The sequence below is a fragment of the Genypterus blacodes genome, unplaced genomic scaffold, assembly GCF_046128005.1.
Source record: "Genypterus blacodes isolate CSIRO-AG114 ecotype Tasmania unplaced genomic scaffold, CSIRO-AGI_Gbla_v1 ptg000058l_1, whole genome shotgun sequence".
NCBI classification, from domain to species: Eukaryota; Metazoa; Chordata; class Actinopteri; order Ophidiiformes; family Ophidiidae; genus Genypterus; species Genypterus blacodes.
Window position 1 is genome coordinate 5,067,276 of NW_027466870.1, and position 21,122 is coordinate 5,088,397.

The following is a 21,122-nucleotide window of genomic DNA, read 5'->3' on the forward strand; positions in this document are numbered from 1 at the left end:
CGTGGCTCTGCATGCGTGTTGTGGCGAGGATGAAAGACGTACGGCTCAGAGCGTCTTACCAGCTTGCGTGCAGTCTAGGTGAGCTCCGGCGCTGTGAGGGCGTAATGGGGCGGATTTGACGTAGCACCTGCACCAGCAGAGGTCATCGACTGTTAACATATCAAGAGGTCAAAGTTGAAAGGTTAATAGCTCCTCTGCTCGTGTGGGCGCTAGGCCAGGGGAGATGGTGTGGGAAAGGGAGGATGTGTTAACCACGGACGGACGGACAGACGGGTGGGTGGGTGGGATGGTGACATGGAGGGGAGGAGGGAGGGACGAACACACAACTGGTCGCAATAAAAGAAGCTGGATTATTAGAAATAGTCTGGCTCCTTTTTTTAACACAACACACGGCAAAGCAGCTTCACATTCCACACACACGCACACACACACACACACACACACAGACTGTGTATTTACGTACCATTTAGTCTTGTGTGTCTGTTGGCACGCACACGCAGAAACGTCTGGAAGAAGACAAACGCACAGTGAAGCAGATTACCACAGATTCTACACAAAATTCCCCAATACTAACAGAAGTAACAGTACAGTAGCATGAGTAACAGCTGCACAGTGACCTTCACAGCTGCACAGTGACCTTCACAGCGGTTTTACATCTTTAAACTCATAAACTCTTGGTGCTGATCTGGATCCAGGATTTGATTTTCTTAATGTTGTAATTTGTGGCATATTTCAGTCAAACATGTCGTATTTATCTCCTCTATAAGAGTTCTCTGTGGGCCAGCATGCAGGCACCCTGCTGCCTCACAGCTAGAAGGTTATGGGTTCAAAGCCCTGCCTGTGCCGGCCCTGGTTTGTTCTATCCAGAGATCTAATTACAACCATTGGAGCTGCGGCTGAAACACAACAAAGCCACATCAGAACGAGTTTGGCCTTTGTGGAGGAATGCGCTGTAATAAGTGAGGTATTAGTCACTCTGTTACAACCCAACAACAAATCTTCATCTTTTCATCCTAATGAATTTATGACTTTTAAGTGTAGTGTGATCGACCCCAGACCTCAGAAGTTTAACACGGAACTAGAATTTGTGCGACCTCAAGACAATTTAACACAACGCAAACCAGTCCAATGTGTCAGTGAAGCAACACAACAAAGCTGGAGAGAACATGTGTCTGTGTGTGTGTGTGTGTGTGTGTGTGTGTGTGTGTGTGTCTGTGTGTGTGTGTGTGTGTGTGTGTGTCTGCAAGAGAGTTCTTCATGCAACATTTCATTCTCTTTTTTATTGAAAACTAGGAATTGTCTTCTTTATTGATTGTTTTGATTGTTCTCTTCTTGTCAGCTCACCTGGTATCGGTCAGAGTGTGCGTCCTCACACAGTCGAGGGGGAGACGTGGGAGAAGCCCCCTCACGTTTGATGTGCAAAGAGAGAGTCAGAGACTAGAGGGGAGAAAAAGCAGAGAGCACAGACGGACAGAGAGTCAAAGGCAAGACACCAGAAATTGAGTTTTCCTGAAGATCATGAAGGCATCACCTCCGTATTTACCTTAGGTGTCCTCATGAGATGATCATGCTGCACTGGGGCGGCACTGAGGGAGGAAGAGGGAACAACATGAGTATAAAACATGCTTTTCTCTCTCTCTCTCTCTCTCTCTCTCTCTCTCTCTCACACACACACACACACACACACACACACACACACACACACACACACACACACACACACACACACACACTATCTACGGCAAAGTGTCTCCCTTTATTCCTTCCTGTTTGTGCTTGCGATTGTGCATAACCTTTTTTTAGTCTTTCCCACTTTGTTGATCACAGATACTGTACACGTACACACACACACACACACACACACACACACACACACCCACACATGCATACAGAGTGTCCCCGTGGGCCAAGTTCAATTTGAAACCATTACTGTCCACGGAGCGGTCGTTAAGCAGATTTGGAGTGTAATGTCTTTATTGGAGATATCATTCTTCTGGTCTAAGCAGCAGGTAATGTGTGTGTGTGTCTGTGTGCACCCTTGGTCTTTGTGGAAATGTTACTGTGTGATGTGTGTGTGTGTGTGTGTGTGTGTAGATGTAGGCAAAGCAGCCATTAGCAGGACATTATCCGCCCGCTGTATGATTTGTCGCCTGGAGGCCGGAGGCTGTAATATGAAATATGTAGAGAACAATGAGGAGGCTTGTAAACATTGCACTCAGGTGACAGACACGCTGGGAGATACCATGGAGGGGGGGGGGTCCCTTCTGTGACGCGTCTGTCAGCATTAATTATGACATGAAAGCTGAACAGAATAGAAAGTCTGGGACGAAACGAGAACGAATCCAGTTCTGGAGGCATGAAACAGAGAAAGGGCGACGGTTTAATGGCTGACCTGATTTGCAGCTGGGCCAGCTTGGTTAACTCCTGCTCCATGTGTTCCTGCAGCTCCCCCGGTCGCAGCACCGCCTGGCACACTGGACACATCGGGGCCTGGGAGTCATACAGAGCCTTCACCTTACCTGCAGGCACAGAGAGAGAGAGAGAGAGAGAGAGAGAGAGAGAGAGAGAGAGAGAGAGAGAGAGAGAGAGAGAGAGAGAGAGAGAGAGAGAGAGAGAAAGAGAAAGAGCAAAGGTCAGAGGGAACACTAGAGGAAGAGGGTCCGTTGCGATCATGTGACACCGTTTTTATGCAATTACGGTCCTACAGTTGTGTGTTCAGGCTTCATATCCCTGAGACTCTTCTGTGTTTTGTCTGCAGACTTGTGAACGTTACATTTAGTTTTGTTGCTTGTTACTTCTCGTCTCATCAGATCTTATTTACGTGGCTCCAGGGATCGACGAGGAAACAATAAAAGATTGCTGAATTGGCTCTTATTATTTCTGCTGTGTGTGTGTGTGTGTGTCAGCAGTGGCTCTATGTGTACTACTAAGGGGAAAACAGGTAAAATACAGTCCCACACACACACACACACAAACAAACAGACACACTGCTTGGCCCCCTGCTGTCACAGTGTTGACATCATAGGCTGTCAATAGGAACATTACCCAGGAGGGCCGCTCGGCCCATTGGGCCCCACTGATGGATTACCGCCATAAGCAGCCAGCTGGGAGCCTGAGGAGCTCCACTATATCAAGATTTTACCTAGTAGATGAGGTGATTTACTCCTGAAAGCCATCAATCACAGGGAGAGAGCTGGTAGGCATGATGCACCTAATTTCCTGTCTTTGCACAGTGGAGGGAAAACAAATGACAGGGCTGGCTATCACAATTTACAGATTTCTAATATATAACGTTAGCAACAGGTTAGCGTTTGTGACAGCTGGTGACCCCACAGTGTGGACTCCACTTCCTTGAGGACCTTATTATCCAAGCGGCCGACTAACACTCGGCCCGGCTCCGCTCCAAATGACCGGCGACATGACAAGCAGGGATGCCAATGTCTGTCGGCAAGTGGCGTCCCCTGACATCAGTTGAGCTATGAGCCCCCATAATGAGGAACCAAATAGGACAAAATGGCCTGTAAATAAAACATGGGGCGGAAAATAGAAAGCGGAGTCGGGTGTCCTTGGAAGAGTGACAGCTGGCCCGCTTCACTCCTCCCCTCACGCCGCCTCCTCTGCATCCCCTCGTGGAGGCCTAAATGAGTTTTCCCGACACGCATCGAGCGTTCCCGGGCTTTCTGCGCTCTGCCGCCCGGAACACGCAGGCATCAGTAAACAATGAAATCTCTGGGCTGAAATTGAATTTATAACCGCATTACCTGCACAGATAACGTCTCTGAATGGCGCCGCGATAAGAGCAAGGGGATTTGATTTTCAGGTGTTTTATTGGTCCACTTTTTGGATAAGCCCCCCCCGCCCCCACCTTTCACCTCAGCTACACACACACACACACATCCATTCTAATGGTGTGCTAGTATATGCATGTGTGTTTGTTTGTTGTGTATCTTTACACGCTTTCGCCGCGACTGAACCCTTTGCTCCTGCTCTGCTCTTAAGTGACAGTTGTTGGTTCACACACACACACACACCACCTTTTTACACATCTCCATCCCCCCAACCCACATAAACCCTGTCAGGATCTGTCAGCCTCAGCTCCTCTGCAGCCTGGGGGGTCTCAGACACACAAACAGGGGGCTGTAAAACCTGTGGGGCTTGTTAACCGCTCCTTCACTACGGCAACTGGCGTGGATGGATTGGCCTTCTCTCTCTCTCGCTCTCTCGCTCTCTCGCTCTCTCTCTCTCTCTCTCTCTCTCTCTCTCTCTCTCTCTCTCTCTCTCTCTCTCACGGAGCGGGGCGTCGCTGAGTTGGCCTGGCCGGAGCATTCACCGTCTCTTGATTGTTCTCTTTTCTGTCCCTGTCTCATCAGTTGAAGACATCTCTCCCTCTCCCTCTCTCTCTCTCCCGGCTGTCCCGCTTTTGTCCGGCTGCCGTCGCCTCTTCTCCCTCCCTGACCTCACTTCAGAGGGTCGTCTGCTTTTATTCTCTCACGTTCTCTTCTGTACTTTCAGTCACATCAAAATTGAATAAACCACTTTGATCCGTTTACACTTCCATATTGCTTTTATGTATTAATCAGGTCAGGGCTAAAATGGAACAGTCAGGGAAAATAAATCTGTTGTGTGCGTTTGTGTTGTCAGCGCACAACACAACACGTCTGAATACAATCTGTCTTATCTCCCCGTGGGTTTGAGCCGAGCGCACCCGCCGGCTGACTAACCCATCAAAACACTGCAATATGTCTCTGCCCTATTCTCTTTATCAAGAGCATCGGGAGATAGAAAGTTCAACAAGATATCTCAGCCCTCCTTTTCTCCTCGTATGATTGATGGTCAAGGCCACTTTCTCTTGTTCTGCATCAGGATCGGTACGGTGACTGTCTGCCGGCCGTTGAAACACAGAGATCAGAATCCCGCTGACAAATCCTCAAAGCACCCAGTCCCCCTGCGGGCCCGGGTAATGGCCGACGCCGGCGCCCATATGACGGCTGCCAGTTCTGCTGATGCGGACGAAGCTGAGATGCCTAACGTGACCTTTAGTGAATGCCACATCACATCAGGCCCGCATGTCACCCGCTGACATTATGCCGGGGCATGAAAAGGCTGTTCTGCAGGGGAGACGCGGTGACGAACATCCCCCGGTGACAAAACCCGAAGACGCGCTATAACGCTGATTGACGCGGGGAGGATTGGACGGCTTTGAATGGCAGGAAACGCTCCAGCAGACATCACGGAAGGTTGTGGAGTTTTAGTTTGTTGCAGGCTCTGTTTTTCTCTGCGGTCTTTGGCGGTAAAGTGCTGAGACATCTCACTCCAACTGGCATCATTATCCCAATCATCAAACAATTCTGTAAGCACATCAGAAATCCCTCCATAAAGCCGTAACAAGCACAGACTCAATAAGCAGTGGGCATGTAGAGATTGGCGGGGGGAGCGCAGTTAACGCTTGGCGGTTAACACTGCAGCGGTTGGTTGTGTAGGCAGGTCCTTGGCACACTTTCAGAGGAGACGGCGGGGCCATAAAAGCCATCGGCTCCTGCCACACCTGTACTCCACCCTGTCCTGTGGCCTGCTTCCTCTTTAAAAGCATCACATGCAGGATATTAGTCAGGCTTTTTCACCGTCTGTGAGGTAGAGCTAATCTCTGAGGCGGAGGGGGGAGAGGGGAAAGTATGCAGGCCGCCGTTTGTTTTTTATTGGGGAAATAATGGCCTATTGAGAGGTTGGGTATTTAATGAGCAACATAATAGGCCCTGTAGTAACACATCTGCTATGAGCACAGTCATTTCCTCAGCTTTCAAAGGGCTGCTGCTCCTGCGTCTGAAAGCCTCAGTCCTGTTGCTTAGTACTTACTGATACACACATATCTGCTTTTTATTCAGTACAGGACCGCTACACCGGTAATATGGACATAAAAGACAAATGTGCTGTTGGGCTCCGTGTTCAATCCTAACCTCATTCTGTGGCCAATGAAGGCAAACCTCCCTCTGCAGCTTGACCTCAAATCTCTCACTGCCCAATCTAATTCCTGTATCCTTCACAAATATCCCTCCCACTCTGCAATCAATTGAGTTTAATGTATTAAAGACACTCACAACAACCACCGCAACCTTTGGCCCTCGCACAAATCAATGTCTCGTTAGACCACTAATGATCATTCATTGACTAATAAGATCTGTATCCACCTCTTGTAGAACATTGATTGGCCTTTGGCCTCTCTAGTGTTGTGTGCATTAGATGGAGGTGCCACATCCAGCGGGAGATGGCAGCTGTAAGTCTGCAGGAATCAGAAGATGAGAAAGCTCCTGCTGGGAGCCGGGCGGAATTCAAAGCTCAAATAAGCTCATTGCGAAACACCTCAGGCTCAAGCCCTTTTCTTCTGCCGCACAGATCAATGGACATAACCCCTCTGACCACAGGTCAATCAGAGCACAAACCCCACAATTTCTCACTCTCTCTCACTCCCTCATGTTCTCCATTACTCACTACAATTGTTCCATCAGTTACAGGTGTGGCCCTGCATGTCTCAGTCCAATCATCTTGTTGATGCAGAGTGGACTGAGTCACCGCTCCACCGCGCCCCTCTGACCACATTTCCCTTCTCAGGACCTGAGGGCAAAGATCGAACCCAAACCTCTGCTCCACTCCGAACGATCAATCAGGCTCTCATTGAGATGCATGGCTCAATGAACTTTGATAGCGACGTGCAGATCAGAGCAGCCAGAGAGGGGAAGTCAGGGCTGCCCTTGGTTACTGAGGCAGGTTTATGCACAAGCTAGCTAAGAGGAAATATAAATGTCAGATGTGTTTTAAGACTTTGGTTCTGAGAGGAGAAATCTGTAAAAAGTTACAATTACAGATGTTTGATACTGAAATGCTTATTGAGGTTTTTTAAATAGTGAAGCTAAATGTGAGGAGAAGCAGATCTCCGCTTGCAGACTTATGATCCTGTGTGCTAAAGATGAGCTGTAATCAAGCTTGTACACCGGGCAGCAAAATGCCAAGTCCAGACAAATCCTGACATTCATTTGCTGACTGTTGTCTGTCAAAGTCCGAGCAGTCACACGGGATCAAAGGGCCAATGACAGCGGACAGGGAGAGAGAGAGCTGCCCAGCCACGGCCTGTCACTCATTCTGATGCCGTCAACCTGCACACGTTTGACAGACTGAAACACACAGAGATCCAACACTGTCACAGCACATCACACTGTCAGGACCTCAACCTGCCTCCACACATTTAGGAATATCAAGTGACACATTTGGTTTTAGCTAAATTAAGTACAATTTCCCCAAAACAGAAAAGTTTCAACTTGACTTCTTCACTTCTGCTTTTTATAAAACACAGGGCATGAACTTTATAACTGTGAGACGGAGAGGAAAAACTCTCTCTTTATCTGTGTGTGTGTGTGTGATTATGATGATCCATTTTATTTATTAATTATTGATTTCATTATTATCTTATATTTTATTATCTATATGTGTTTGTCACCATTAATACCAATAGGAACTTATACTCAGTAAAAGGAGCACGAGAGAGAGAGAGAGAGAGAGAGAGAGAGAGAGAGAGAGAGAGAGAGAGAGAGAGAGAGAGAGAGAGAACGAGGTGCTAATTGACAGATCATAATCCTTCATTAGGGAGTAATTAGATTGGCTCCAAAAATACACATCACTATAACCTGGACCACTCATTAATACACATTAACTCTCTCTCCTCTCTCTCTCTCTCTCTCTCTCTCTCTCTCTCTCTCTCTCCATTATTGCACCAACCTTTCATCACTTCTCGCCGTTTCCTTTCCCCTCTCGCTCTCGTTCTCTCAATTAGTGGTTAATAAGGAGAAAATGAGAGAATGCTTCGGCTGCTTGCACCCCACTTTTCTAAACATTGCTGAACAAACAGCAGTGTGTCAGCGAGTTTCAATTACGACAACAACGATACAACCTTTTGAAATAAATATGTGCACCGGGCCGATTAAAAAGGGAAACAAGCAGAAAGTGTTCATCTGCTTCTGCATCTTTTACATAATGTTTTGTTTGCTGCTCCATCACTTTTTGGTGCCTTCATGTGTCTGCGCTTGTTAAATCCAGCTGCTGGTTTTTATCTGTCGACAGCAGTGTCACCAAATCTGACATGTGTGGCATTAGATACACACACTTGACAGTTCTGTCAATTTAAAAGTGCGTGACTCACCCTGAACACCGCTGACAATTTGTCTCGTCTGCATTTTGAAACATGATTACACTTTAGAGACGCTGAGGATCTGCTGCCTTCTGAGAATTCAGATGAAATCCCCAGACGGCTGTGAGATGATTAACACCCCGATACTTTTCTCAGAAGTCGGCGGAGAACAAAATTTGATATATATTCTTTAGGTCAACAGAACGAAACTCTGTGGGTAGCTAATGACGCTCTGTGTCTGCTGCGTGGGTAAAAAGACGATTGCTTACTGAAACAAAATATTATGGGGAAATAAAATGTCAGCTTGTTTTGGATTTGGTGCTAAACTTGTTGAAGATCTTCGGCCATCACTTGGTGTTCGCCTGCTTAATATTATAAGTAAGTTTCTCTCCACAGGACTCCTGCCTGCTGTGTGCTTGTATTCAGTTTTGTTCGTCTGCGCTGGCGTGCGGCTCCCTCGCTCGTCGGCCTGGGGCGCCGGGTCGGCCCGGAGCGTTTGGTTGTGGCAGGGGGGCTTTGCTCTGCCCAGGCTGCTGTATTGGGCAGGATGGTGGTGAGAATGTGCACTCCCTCTCTCTCTCTCTCTCTCTCTCTCTCTCTCTCTCTCTCTCTCTCTCCCTCTCTCTCTCTCTCTCTCTCCCTCTATCTCTCTCTCTCAGGATTCATGTTATTCATCTCTTGCTGTATTATTGTATTCCTGCCACCTGCGGTTCCTATTGCACACCTGGCTGTTTGAGGAGAGGGAATCTCTCTTTGAATTGCCTCTCCCAACGTTTCTTCCTCTTCCTTATACATGAAGGTTTAGGGGAGTTTTCCCCGCCTTCCTGGAGAGCCCTAGGCTGATCTGGAACCATCTGCTGCTGTGAGCCAGTAAAGCCCTTTGAGACACTTGTATGTGATATTGGGCCACTTGGCTTGACTTAATTTCCTGGGTCACCTGGGAGCCCAAACTGCATTAGTACACATCCAGGGCTCATCTAGGTGACATCTATCACTCAGGGAGCTGCGTCGCAATTTACTTGCAATTTGAATGTTTGATTATGTTTTGATTAAGGCAATAAATCTCCACTTAAACACCTGAAGGAGACTGAGACTGATATCAGCACAGATCTGTGTTTACTCAGAGTAACCAACATCAAACATGATGCCTAAAACAACGACCTCTCAAACCTTTAAGGACAAAAATCAAACCTTGTGTCGTGAAACTCTGACTCAGCCGGTCGACACAGAAACACAAACTGAACCTGTTCTCGCTGTCTTCTGCCTCTGCCGCTCCTCTGTAATAGTTTTCACTCTGCTAACAGTATTTGATTTTGACAGGTTTACAACAAAATCTGCAGTTGTTGCTGTCTCAGATCGCTGAGCACAAAATCTGCTCTCACATTCACACACAGGCAGATTAGAATGTCACACTGTCAATGTTTGGCAAATAAGCTGCAAAATGGGCCATAAAATGTAAGAAACACCGTTCACTGCCTTTTTAGAAATGTTCTCTAAAGGGGATTATTTCCTTCCAGAGGGTAATTCAAGGCAGCTGACACACACACACACACACACACATAAACACCATCCCCCTCTTCTCAAAGAAAACACATCCACCTGCTTCCCCCCTCACACTCACACACACACACACACACACACACACACACACACACACACACACACACACACACACACACACACACACACACACACACACACACACACACACACACCTGTCCCACATACTGAGGGTGCAGTGCAGGTGAGCCGTCGCCTTGAGGAAGCAGCACTGCGCGGCGGCGGCGGCGGCTGATGTCTCCTCGCGGCATCGCCTCCACCTTCAGCCTCATCAGCGCGCATCGCCACAGATAAGCCATCTCTCCCTCCCACAGCTCCTCCTGATAACATCTGATACTGTCAGAAACTGCAGGCGGTGTGAGAGCGCCGCAGCCACCTGGCCCTCGCTCACACACACACACACACACACACACACCTGTGTTTGGGTTAGTCACACTTCCTAAAAGACGATATTGTGTCTGCCTGGATGAGCATACAATTAGGGCAAATGAGGATGAGGCTTTTATGTGTGAATAGTTGTGTGTGAAGATAAGACAGGATAGAGATAGAGTCTTATCTGGAGACACACGCACAAAGGGAGAGGACAATCACACACACTCAGCCTCACTTATCACTATTCCCTCCATATAAGAGGCTGAAAAAATATAAGAACAGGTTTAATTTCTATAGAAGCACCGATCTAAAGATGGAATAGATTTTTTATTCTAAAAAAACTTTTATTCATCAAAATGTATACAAAATCATTTTTGATCATTTTCTTTTACAGTTCTCTACATTTTCTGCCTTTTTGTTGTTGTTAAACTGTCCGCTTAATAATACAAACATCTTGAAATAAATGTCATCACTAATCTAGCAATTTGAGAATAATATCAATAACGACTTGATTATAAGGTTCTGCAGAGATGAAGTATGAGCTTCATGAGATCAGGGTTGGATGGGTTGCAGAGTTCTTGTCTAAGATTGCATTCCAGTGTGTAGGATGCAGACTGTAGTGTTTCACTCACACCTGAAATATTTTTTAAAAATCTGATGTATATGTGTGTGTGTGTGAGTGTGTATGAGGCATTAGGACACACGGAGAGGTGAGCAGTCTGAGTGCTGTGTGTTCAGAGGAAGACAAACCGAGCTTCAAGGCTAGACTTTACAGTAGATGGACGCCGCCACTTCACAACGGATATCTTTGTGAGTGAGTGTGTGTGTGTGTGTGTGTGTGTGTGTGTGTGTGTGTGTGTGTACGTGCTGGCGTGTATCATCTGTAGCCCGGGTGAGCGCGGCGCAGCGTGAGCCGCCATCAATACGCCCCTCCGATCCACATGTCAGCAAACACAAGAGAAGAAAAGAGGCCTGTGGCAGTGCCAGCGGGTATAGATCTTCTCCCCTGTGTTCTGCCTCAACAGGGTCACAGTTCAATCCCCTCTACTTGACTGATCAGGAGCTCTGAGCTGCAGCTAATGAGACTGGACCCTCTCCAGACTCTGCTGGACTCTGATGGAGCCCACCCAGAGCACAGCAGCACAGAGTCCAGGAGAGGGAAATGTTTCAGAGGGCCAGACCCACTTACACACAAGTACATAAACACGTGTGTTATATGTTCTGTGTTATATATACATGATTCACGTAAACCTCTGTTTCACATGAGGTTTGATCGTTTATCAGGTAGATTTGGTGAAGACTCAATAAGCAAATTTTCCATTTTCCTACCAAGAATAAATACCAAAAAAAAGTGACAACAAACAATTTCTACAGTAAATCAAGCAAATCGGCTGAGGTCAAAGCAGTGTGTGTGTGTGTGTGTGTGTGTGTGTGTGTGTGTGTGTGTGTGTGCGCGCGTGTGTGCGTGTGTGTGTTTGTGTGTACAGTGTGTGTGTGTGTGTGTGTGTGTGTGTGTGTGTGTGTGTGTGTGTGTGTGTGTGTGTGTGTGTGTGTGTGTGTGTGTGTGTGCAAAGCTTCTTGAATATTACAGGAATGAAACAAATGAAAAAAAATAGATCCCAACAAGCTATTTAACTTAGTAATTAGTCTAATGGTGTGTGTGTGTGTGCATCTCTAATAATGAATTAAAGGAAACAAATTTGGCACATCTATGTGGTAATTATAAGTTTTCCTATGCTGATCAAACAGTTTTCCCTAATTAAGTGTCATTATTTTAATCTAACAATCATATTTCTAGATACTCTAAAGGAGAGGCGACACTTAAAACCCAGAGTGTAAAGCTCAGACTGTAGACTTTGCTCTTGTAATATCTGATTCCATCATTAACCTGAACTTGTGTTGCTCTCCTCTCCGTCTCCTGGCGACGGGACACTTTACTTTACTCTCCGTGTGCAACAATGCTGCCATTTGCATTGAAACAATCCGTGGTGTGTATCCCGTAATTATTCAGTGATTGATTTGTAATTGCACTAATAGGGTCGTGACCGAAACAAAAGGGTGTGTAAAGCAGTTTCCCGGCTCTCAGTCAGGCTCATAGACTCACAGCGGGCCTGCAGAGCGCTGCCTGTGTGGTCTGTGGGGACAATTAGCACAATCTCCATACTAATGGCTGCCTGTAATGGAGACTGCCAGCCTCTGTGTGTGTGTGTGTGTGTGTGTGTGTGTGTGTGCCTGTGTGCCTGTGTGTGTGTGTGTGTGTGTGTGTGTGTGTGTGTGTGTGTGTGTGTGTGTGTGTGTGTGTGTGTGTGTGTGTGTAGTGTGTGCCAGCATGGGTTTGCATATGCGTGTGAGTGAAGGAATGTTTGCATACGCGCATATCTGTCCGTGGTCGCGTGTGTGCTTCCTGTGTATGTGTGTGTGTGTGTGTGTGTGTGTGCGTAGCCGGGTGTCTTCCAGCCCCTCTGTGATCGGTGTGTACCTGCACCGTGTGTGTGTGTGTGTGTGTGTGTGAGAGTGCGTGCTGTGTGTAGCCGCTTGGCCTGTGTTTTACCGAGGTGAACCCCCAGCCCTAACCCCGATCCACGGCCGCTCATTAGCACCATAATAAAGAGTTGAGACGACACGTAAAAGGTTATATACTGCTGCACCGCTGTTCTCCTACCAATTATCAGGCGGTGATTTATGGCCCGGGCCGGTTGCTATTCTCTGTGGAGAATCAGGGGAGTGTTTACACCCCTGCACGGCGGGGTGAAAGGTCAATCCATGGCAAACTCTGACCTTTAGAGCAAAGGGAGCGCCCGACCCTGAGGGGAGTTTGTTGAAAAGCAACGCTGCGGTGGAAGCGACTTAATCAATCAGAGCATCTTTACGATCCGCGTGGACGCAATCTCCACTTTCTCTCTTATCAGCGCCTGAACAAAGAGCTCCGTCTGTCACACGCAGAGAAGACACAACAAACATTTACTTCTTTCTGATTTTATGATCTACAACCGGGGAAAATCTGCTTTAAAGCCCAACAATGATGTTAGGATCGGGTTGTGTGTGTGTGTGTGTGTGTGTGTGTGTGTGTGTGTGTGTGTGTGTGTGTGTGTGTGTGTGTGTGTGTGTGCGCGCCTGTGCCTGTGTTCATTTGACGTATCGGCTTTTGTCAAGCTTCTCAGCAGCCGGGAGACTTGTAACAAGCCCGAGTGACATGCTGTAATGAGGTCTGTCTGTGACACCAGGCACAGGCAAACACACACACACCCGCACACACGCGTATATACAGTATGTAGGTGCGTGCAGGGTTGGTGTGTTGGTGTTGTCTGTCTCCTCTGCAGCAGCATGTGTTTCACCCCAGCGTTTGGCCTTCCTGCCCTCTCTATCTGCCTGACTGATTTGTTGGGCTCAGGGGACTGGACTGAGCATGTGTGTGTGTGTGTGTGAGTGTGTGTGTGTGTGTGTGTGTGTGTGTGTGTGTGTGTGTGTGTGTGTGTGTGTGTGTGTGTGTGTGTGTGTGTGTGTGTGTGTGTGTGTGTGTGTGTGTGTGCGCCACTTCGTATGAACGGAGCGATTCAATCTACAGAAATGCCCCCTTTGCCGTTAGCCTCAGTCTGTCCTACACACACACACACTCACACACACACACACGCAAACACAGGGTCTTTGATGTGAGATCAGAGGCAGCCGTGATGCAGGTCGATCAGGTGCAGAGAGGCAGAGAGAGAGAGAGAGAGAGAGAGAGAGAGAGAGAGAGAGAGAGAGAGAGAGACAGACAGAGGAAAGAAAGAAAGAAGGGAAAGATGGGAAAGATGGAAAAAGTGAACGATGGGAAGATGGTGGAGGGCCTCTGTTAAAACAAGCCTGTTGTTTTAACGACCCCTGAGCCCTGCACTCATAATGACCTTCTCTCTCTCTCTGTCTCTCTCTCTCTCTCCCTGTGTGTGTGTTCCTGTCTCCCAGCACACACACACACTCAGCCTCTGCCGTCACACAGGAGCTGCCTTGTTGCCGTGTCTGATCACAGTCGGAGATCCAGGCAGATGCAGCGACTACAACATCTCTTATGAGTCAGGCCTCGGCAGCGCTGACACTGACTTGACCGTCTAACAGGTGCTGATGGTCACCGCAAAAAGCCCCCCTACACACACACACACACACACACACACATTTCCCCCCTGCTACTGTAAAAGCTTCGTGCCAGACTTATAGAAATCCTGTCTGTCTCCTTCAAGCCGTGTGGTCCACACTGAAACCATGATGACACATCAGCCTGCAAGGAATGTGTACCACACACACACACACACACACACACACACTGGCTTTTTACTCAGATACAACCACTGTAAAAGCTCGATTTTGCAGGTGGACCCCTAGACATCAATGACAAAGGCATTTATCTTAAAAGAGGGCGGAACTTTTAAAATGTTATTTCAGGATTCTAGTATAAATAAATAAATGTAAACAGCATTTCAGTTACTTTACAAATAGTTAATGATTTCAAAGTAGTGGTTAATAAATGAATAAGTCTTTACAGATTGTTAATAAGGTTGAAATGGTTGCTTAGTTACCCTCAGTTTGCAGGTTTATTCTGCTACATTAACACACACACACACACAGACACACTCAGCGGCTGCAAATGACTTTAAATTGGATTTTCCACAAAGAGGTCAAGTGGTCCATTGAAGGGTTAAACTAAAGAGCAAAGGGCCACTCAGGTTTGTCTGCTAAACCTCAGCGTTCCACCCCAGTGAAGGCGTCTCACTGCCGAGCAACCGTTCCCTCCAAACTCCACTTCTTACAAGATGAAGGGAAGGAGGGAAAGAGCTGAGAAGAAGAAGAAGTTTCCCCTCCTGCCAGGATGAAAGCCCCCTTTACTAAGGAGAACATTAGGAGAACAAACTACCATCACAACAGGAGGGGGAACAGTCCAGAGCGCCGCGCTCTCACATCAAACACAAACCACCATTAATATTGAAATGCTTCCTTCCTTCCCGTTTGAAAATCAAGCAGAGGAGCGCCGGTGAGGTCAGGAGGGAGTTTGCTGTAACTGTTTACAGAAAGATGAGGAACACACATCGCCACATAGTCAACCTTTCTGCATCTCCTGCTCTTATTATCTGTCAATGACATCACACACACACACATAGAACCACAACAAGAGACAAAGGATGTGTTGTGTAGCGGCTCGTATAAGTGTGTGTGTGTGTGTGTGTGTGTGTGTGTGTGTGTGTGTGTGTGTGTGTGTGTGTGTGTGTGTGTGTGTGTTTGTGTGTGTGTGTGTCTGATTCGGAGTACACACACCCTGGGAATAATAGTGGGCAGCAGCAGCAGATACTATATGTGTATGCATGAGCATTGAGTGGTTGGTATTGATCTCCTGTGGTCTGCCAGTGGGATGTAAACACTGTGTCTTTCAACAGGAAGCTCCACTCAATACGGCCGGCGATCAACGACAGCTACACGGAAAACACGGCCCCCAAACACGCTCGCTGGTATTAAATGAGCACTGTGTGTGTGTGTGTGTGTGTGTGTGTGTGTGTGTGTTAGAGGGAGAGAGAAAGGGAGAGGGAGAGAGGGAAGGAGACACCTGCATTCATTACATGCACACATTTGTTGCTCCATTCATCAAATCCTAAAAAGGCGTGGGGCTTTCACATCCACTCACACACACACATGCACACACACAAATCCAATGTCAGCTGCGTGTGTAACAAGCTAAACCCATCGAATTTCACAGTGGAGATAATCCATGTGCCAAATCTAAGATGAATCTATGTAATATTGATTCTGTCCGGGCGAGGCACAAGTCCGCTAACAACCCGTGAATAACCAACCGTGGAGGACACTTACACACTGAGCACATCTGTCGGAGAATCCTCAATGTGTGTTACGCCTAAATGTCCCCCCCCCCCCCCGGCTGCTTCCTCTGCTACTCTTCACTCAGCTGAGGATTTGGATGCTGAGCAGCTGGTTCACTGTTCACAGGTTCTGAGGTGGAATATGGACGATACCTCCTGTGAGTTCATCAGGTTTGTTGGCCACTGAGATTAAAAGACTTGATTGGATAATAAAATATGAACTAAATTTGTCGTTAGAGGTGAAGGTTTATAGTTTTCTGAGGAGTTACGTATGAAATGAATCACAATACAGACGATCCACTTCATCTGGTTCTCTGTTCTCACACTCACTCATGCCACCACATTGAATGACCACACACACACACACACACACACACACACACACACACACACACACACACACACACACACACACACACACACACACACACACACACACACACACACACACACACACACACAGCACTCAATGTCTGGCCACGGCGTGTTTTGCCCGTCCGCTCCTCCGCTTTTTCCCAAACTGCTGTGTTTCTGTTAAAAAGCCGTCTTAGCTGCGGTCTGAAAGCGTCTCTCCCTGAGGAAAATAAGCATGACTCGCTCCGGTGAAGACATCTGCCCTTTGAAAGCCAGCGCCACTGTTTGAACAGCTGTCCCAGTCCTCAGTCCTGATAAAAAACAAGAGAGGAGTCTGCGAGGGTACAAATGACGGACGGAGCGGAGCGGAGCTGAGTGAGACGTCAGCGGCTATGATGCACACACACAGATCAGGGGAACAAGGGCCCAGAGGTGGAGGTGGAGACAAATGATGCTGCAGAAAAGAAGCTCAGACTCTGGAGGTCAGAAACGCTTCACTGCCTCTCTAACTCACACTGACACACACCAAAGTGCAGCAGCAGAGTTTAAGTAAATTGCTGCAGAGCCTCAAATTCTCTAAAACATCACAGGATTGAAAAGTATGGATACTAAATATTTGACTATCTATATGTGTCACAGTATAGATTCTCCAGCATTCATGGGAAAGGTTTGTAGGCCTAATTTATATTTACTTACTTTACAAAAGCACACACACACACACACACACACACACACACACACACACACACACACAGCAGGACTGACAAAGGTGTAAATTCTCAATATTTGGAATCAACGCTTGAAATTTTAGTTTTTTCCTAATTTACCACCAAAAGAAGCTTCAACAAACTCTACTAAATAAAAACTATGACAAAAATAGAGATTCCGGTCTTGACTAAGAGCAAAGGAAGCTTCCACAGCCACTCATCTGATATGAGGCAACATTTTGACCCTTGTAAAGTTGCTTTCTGTGTTGCCGCCTCAGTGTAAATGGCTTCTGTGCTCCGCCGGCAGCAGAGGCTCACATCCCGATAAGATTCCAGGCTTACTGCTTAAGACTGTCAGTCCTGGAGTGTCTGTTAACCAGTCAAGAGGAACAAGTGTATGTCAGACTTAGAAAAGTGCCGGGAGCTCAATTGCATTAAAGCTCTTAGTTTGCCTGAGCTCCAATCTAATTGGATAAAGCTGTAAAAGCAGCTTCCCAATGTGGCAGAATTATTTCCTAACCCCCCCAAACTGAGTTTTGGAGGCGCCGTGTTCCCCCCGTGTTCTCTCCCACCTCGCCTTTTGTCCTTGTCAACATTCCCCAAATGAGATTCCCGAAAATCAGGAGGTGAGGGAAGCGTGAATGCGCGAGTGCACCGAGCAAACATTGTCCCAGACAGACACACCTCTCACGCCCGCACTCTGCCTGGCATCTTTCCCCTTCCCCTCCTTATTAAAATTCCATATTGAGATTCCTCCCTGCCACTCCGCCTCCCTGGCCCTGTCACTCAGCCCCCTACCGCAGATAAAATCAGGAAGTTTCAACAAAGACACACACACACAGACATATGTATGCATGGAGACACACAGCGCATATGCACAAGCCAAACTTTTCTTAAGACAACTCGTCCCTGCTCCTGCCCTTTATGTGTGGGATGAAAGTTTCCTTTAGGTGATATGTATGAGTGCGTGTATCAGCGCCGCTCGCTCGCTCCCTCCTCCTCCTCCTCCTCCTCCTCCTCCCCTCGCCCTCTCTTCCCCCCCTTCTCATTGTCATTATTTTCGACAGTGTCCCCCTCTGATCTGCTGAGCCTTTGGGTCCTCTTTCTCTCTCTCTCCTCTCTCTCTATCTTTCCCTGCTCTCTTTCATGTGTCAGGCGCTCCCCTTGGCGACCGCCACTGAGGGGGTTTGATTTCCCATCATGCCAAGCATTGCTTCCCTGACTCTGGTTTCCTCTCTCTCTCTCTCTCTCTCTCTCTCTCTCTCTCTCTCTCTCTCTCTCTCTCTGTCTCTCTCTCTCTCTCTCTCTGTCTCTCTCTCTCTCTCTCTCTCTCTCTCTCTCTCTCTGTCTCTCTCTCTCTCTGGCTCTGAGGTGAGCGCTGTGCCCCCGCGTCATCGGGCAATTATCCCCGGGAGTAATGAGGAGCGGCTCTCTCTCTCTGCTCTGCGCTGACTGACACCTCTCCCACTCATTTGTCAACAAATCAGACGGCTGGTGTGGGCGGCCATATTGAGCTGAGGGTTGTCGTTGGGAAGCTCAGGCTAAGGGCGCACTGGCGTGTCTCTCTCTCGCTCGCTCTCTCTCTCTCTCTCTCCCTCTCTCTCACTCTGACTTTCTTTTTCTCTATCCTCCTCCATCCCTTCCTCTCTATCTCTGCCACCTCGTTATCTCTGACAGGATGTCATTCGTTCCAACTCTCACTCCTCCTATGTCAACCCTCCATACGCTGCGATGTATTTGTGTTCCTCGGCGCCGAGAGAAGCCTGACTTCCAATAGGCCTAATGGTCATATGTGGCTAATGATCACTAAGCTGAATAAGTGACACTATTCAATTTACTTGTGTCAAAGTCAGTCACACACTGTCTGTGTGAAAATACTTTGCCCAACTATGTGATAAACACCAAAGTGCAAAAGGGGAAATATTTTCAGATACAACATCGTCTCACTCACAGAGCTCCTTTCAATTTGTCACATTTGGTGGATGCGTCTGTGAGTCACATCCACAGAGTCATGTCAGCGCTTTGATGCGGCAATTAAAGCAGGCATATTTCACCACATGCTGCAAGACGCGCTGTGATGTGAGAGACTGCCAGTGTGTGTGTGTGTGTGTGTGTGTGTGCGCCTTCAGATGTGTGTGTGTATCCAGCCGTGTAAGCAGTGTACTGGATGTTAACCTGAACATGCACTGATGTGTTTCTTTGAGTTCAGTGTGTACTCACTGTGCTCTTTGCGTTCCTCTGGACTGGATGAAGCCTCGCCATCAGACAGCAGTCCAGACATGGAGAACAGCTTCCTGCCTGAGTCCTCCCCGGCCTTCAGGGAGCCGCCTGGGGAGCCAAAGTCAAACTCCTTCCCCTCCACCTCTGGGAAGCAGCTTTTCAGCCTCTTGGCGGGCGTAAAAGCCGAGTGGTAAACCCCCGATTCCCTCTCTTCTTGCGGGGAGGAGAACGGACGGAAGGCCCCCACCCCGCTGTGGTTGAGCATACCCAGGGTGGAGCAGTCCAGGTTGGGGGGAGTGAACTGGTGGTGCAGATGGAGGAGGGAGGCCGGGAAGTCTCGGGTGGGGAAGGTTCCCGACATGGGGCCCTGGCGTTGGTACATGGAGGTGAAGGTGTAGGACGCTGAGGGGAAGGGGAGGTGGAGGTCCTTCTCCACCGACACGGGGACACCGAAGGGCCTGGGCGCCTGGCAGGGGACGGAGGCGTCCCGACCGGCCTCGGCCGTGGAGGCGAGGACCATCAGGGCCGGGGAGGCCAGGGGAGCTGGCAGGTAGGACTGGCTGTCCATCTTGAAGGGGCGGTGGAGGTCCATTCACCTCCCTGTCTGTGGTCCTGAGGACAGACACAGGACACGATAAACTGCTGAGGAGGGACAGGACAGGAGGAGAAAACACAGCATGTTTTAAAATAGAATCTATCTTTCAGTGGTGTGTATTTCTTTCAAAAGTCATAAACAAAAACACATTTGGTTATTCTCACAATTATGACACAACTGGTGTGAATAAGGCTGCTAATGAGGCTGATGTGGGCTGAAGGAGAGAGACAGAAAGACATTTGATTTTATGTTCCAAGGCAGCCGAATCCCAAATCCGACGCCAAAATCTCCACAAACTTCCATTCCCTCCCTTTGTAAAACACAGCAGCCTCTGGGGGCTTTTTAAGAAATTACGAATTTGGACTAATTTCAGTGGAGAATAAGGAGGCCGACTGTGTCTGCAAATAATTACGGTAGAATAAATAGGCAATAAAACACACACGTAGCCTACAAAACATAAACAGCATTTGTTAAATCATCCAAACACGTTCGGGAAACAGAAAGGTCTCTTTTTCTCTGTAACAAATTAGTCTCTCGCTACGATCAATAAACGGAGCTGACTGTTCTCGGTCAAATAAAATCGCTGGTGGGTCTTTTGAAGCACTTATGAGTGAGAATTCAGCAGTAAAAATAAGTTGTTTAACAAATAAAAGACGCGTGTGAAAGAACAAGTTACTAAAACAAAACAGTTTGGATTTTCTTAAGATGATTTGTTAATATTTTTAAAAACGAAAAATAAGCGTTAAAATAGCTTCGCTCCCAATTAGTGATTTCAGTTTGTCCAAATGAATTTTAATTAATACGAGCAGGTGAGCAGAAGTACTGAGAAAAATGCCTAAATATAAAAGAAATTAAGTTTTAGTCCCGCTCATGTCCACTTCAATGACCCTCGTTAATCTCTAAAACTTCTACTAAACAACCAAGATACTAATTGTGGTCAGAATAAAAGTTTGCATATATTTCTTAGTAGATTAAACACTTTCCCAGACACCTACAGGAATAAACAAAAATCAAAAATAAACCGAAATATTTCACAAATCACTGGATGGAGCCGCGAGTTTTTGCTTAAGATTCGCCCGCAGAGAAATGACATTTTTACTCAAGCGTGATTTAACTGATTTACTTTTCAAAAACGCGACTTTTAAAAACTTCACTCAGCGCAGGAGTTTAGTAAAAAAAAACAAAAAACAAAACCGACACACAAACGCACCACAATCAAGAACGAGCCCAATTAAAACAAGCGAACGCAACACAGCTGTACCGAATCAACACCGGGCATAAACCGGCACTTACCGTGA

The 21,122-nt window shown here is 47.4% G+C and overlaps 1 protein-coding gene across 1 annotated transcript; it reads right to left on the bottom strand.

The window, feature by feature from the left end:
* Positions 1 to 74: 74 nt before the first annotated feature.
* Positions 75 to 19,821, bottom strand: rnf220b (ring finger protein 220b). The gene is made up of 6 exons (XM_076153123.1): positions 19,235 to 19,821; positions 15,182 to 15,194; positions 2,393 to 2,514; positions 1,544 to 1,586; positions 1,345 to 1,437; positions 75 to 149 (listed from the first exon to the last, which is right to left on the bottom strand). Exons 1-6 carry the CDS (start codon positions 19,819 to 19,821, stop codon positions 75 to 77), a joined length of 933 nt encoding a protein of 310 aa, XP_076009238.1.
* Positions 19,822 to 21,122: the final 1,301 nt, after the last annotated feature.

Coding starts and splice junctions, on each gene's coding strand:
- rnf220b (XM_076153123.1), bottom strand. CDS start 19,821: ATGGACCTCCACCGCCCCTTCAAGATGGACAGCCAGTCCTACCTGCCA. Junction 1,438..1,543: donor ATCTCATGAGGACACCTAAG/GTAAATACGGAG, acceptor TCTCCCCTCTAG/TCTCTGACTCTCTCTTTGCA. Junction 150..1,344: donor CACACTCTGACCGATACCAG/GTGAGCTGACAA, acceptor ATATGTTAACAG/TCGATGACCTCTGCTGGTGC.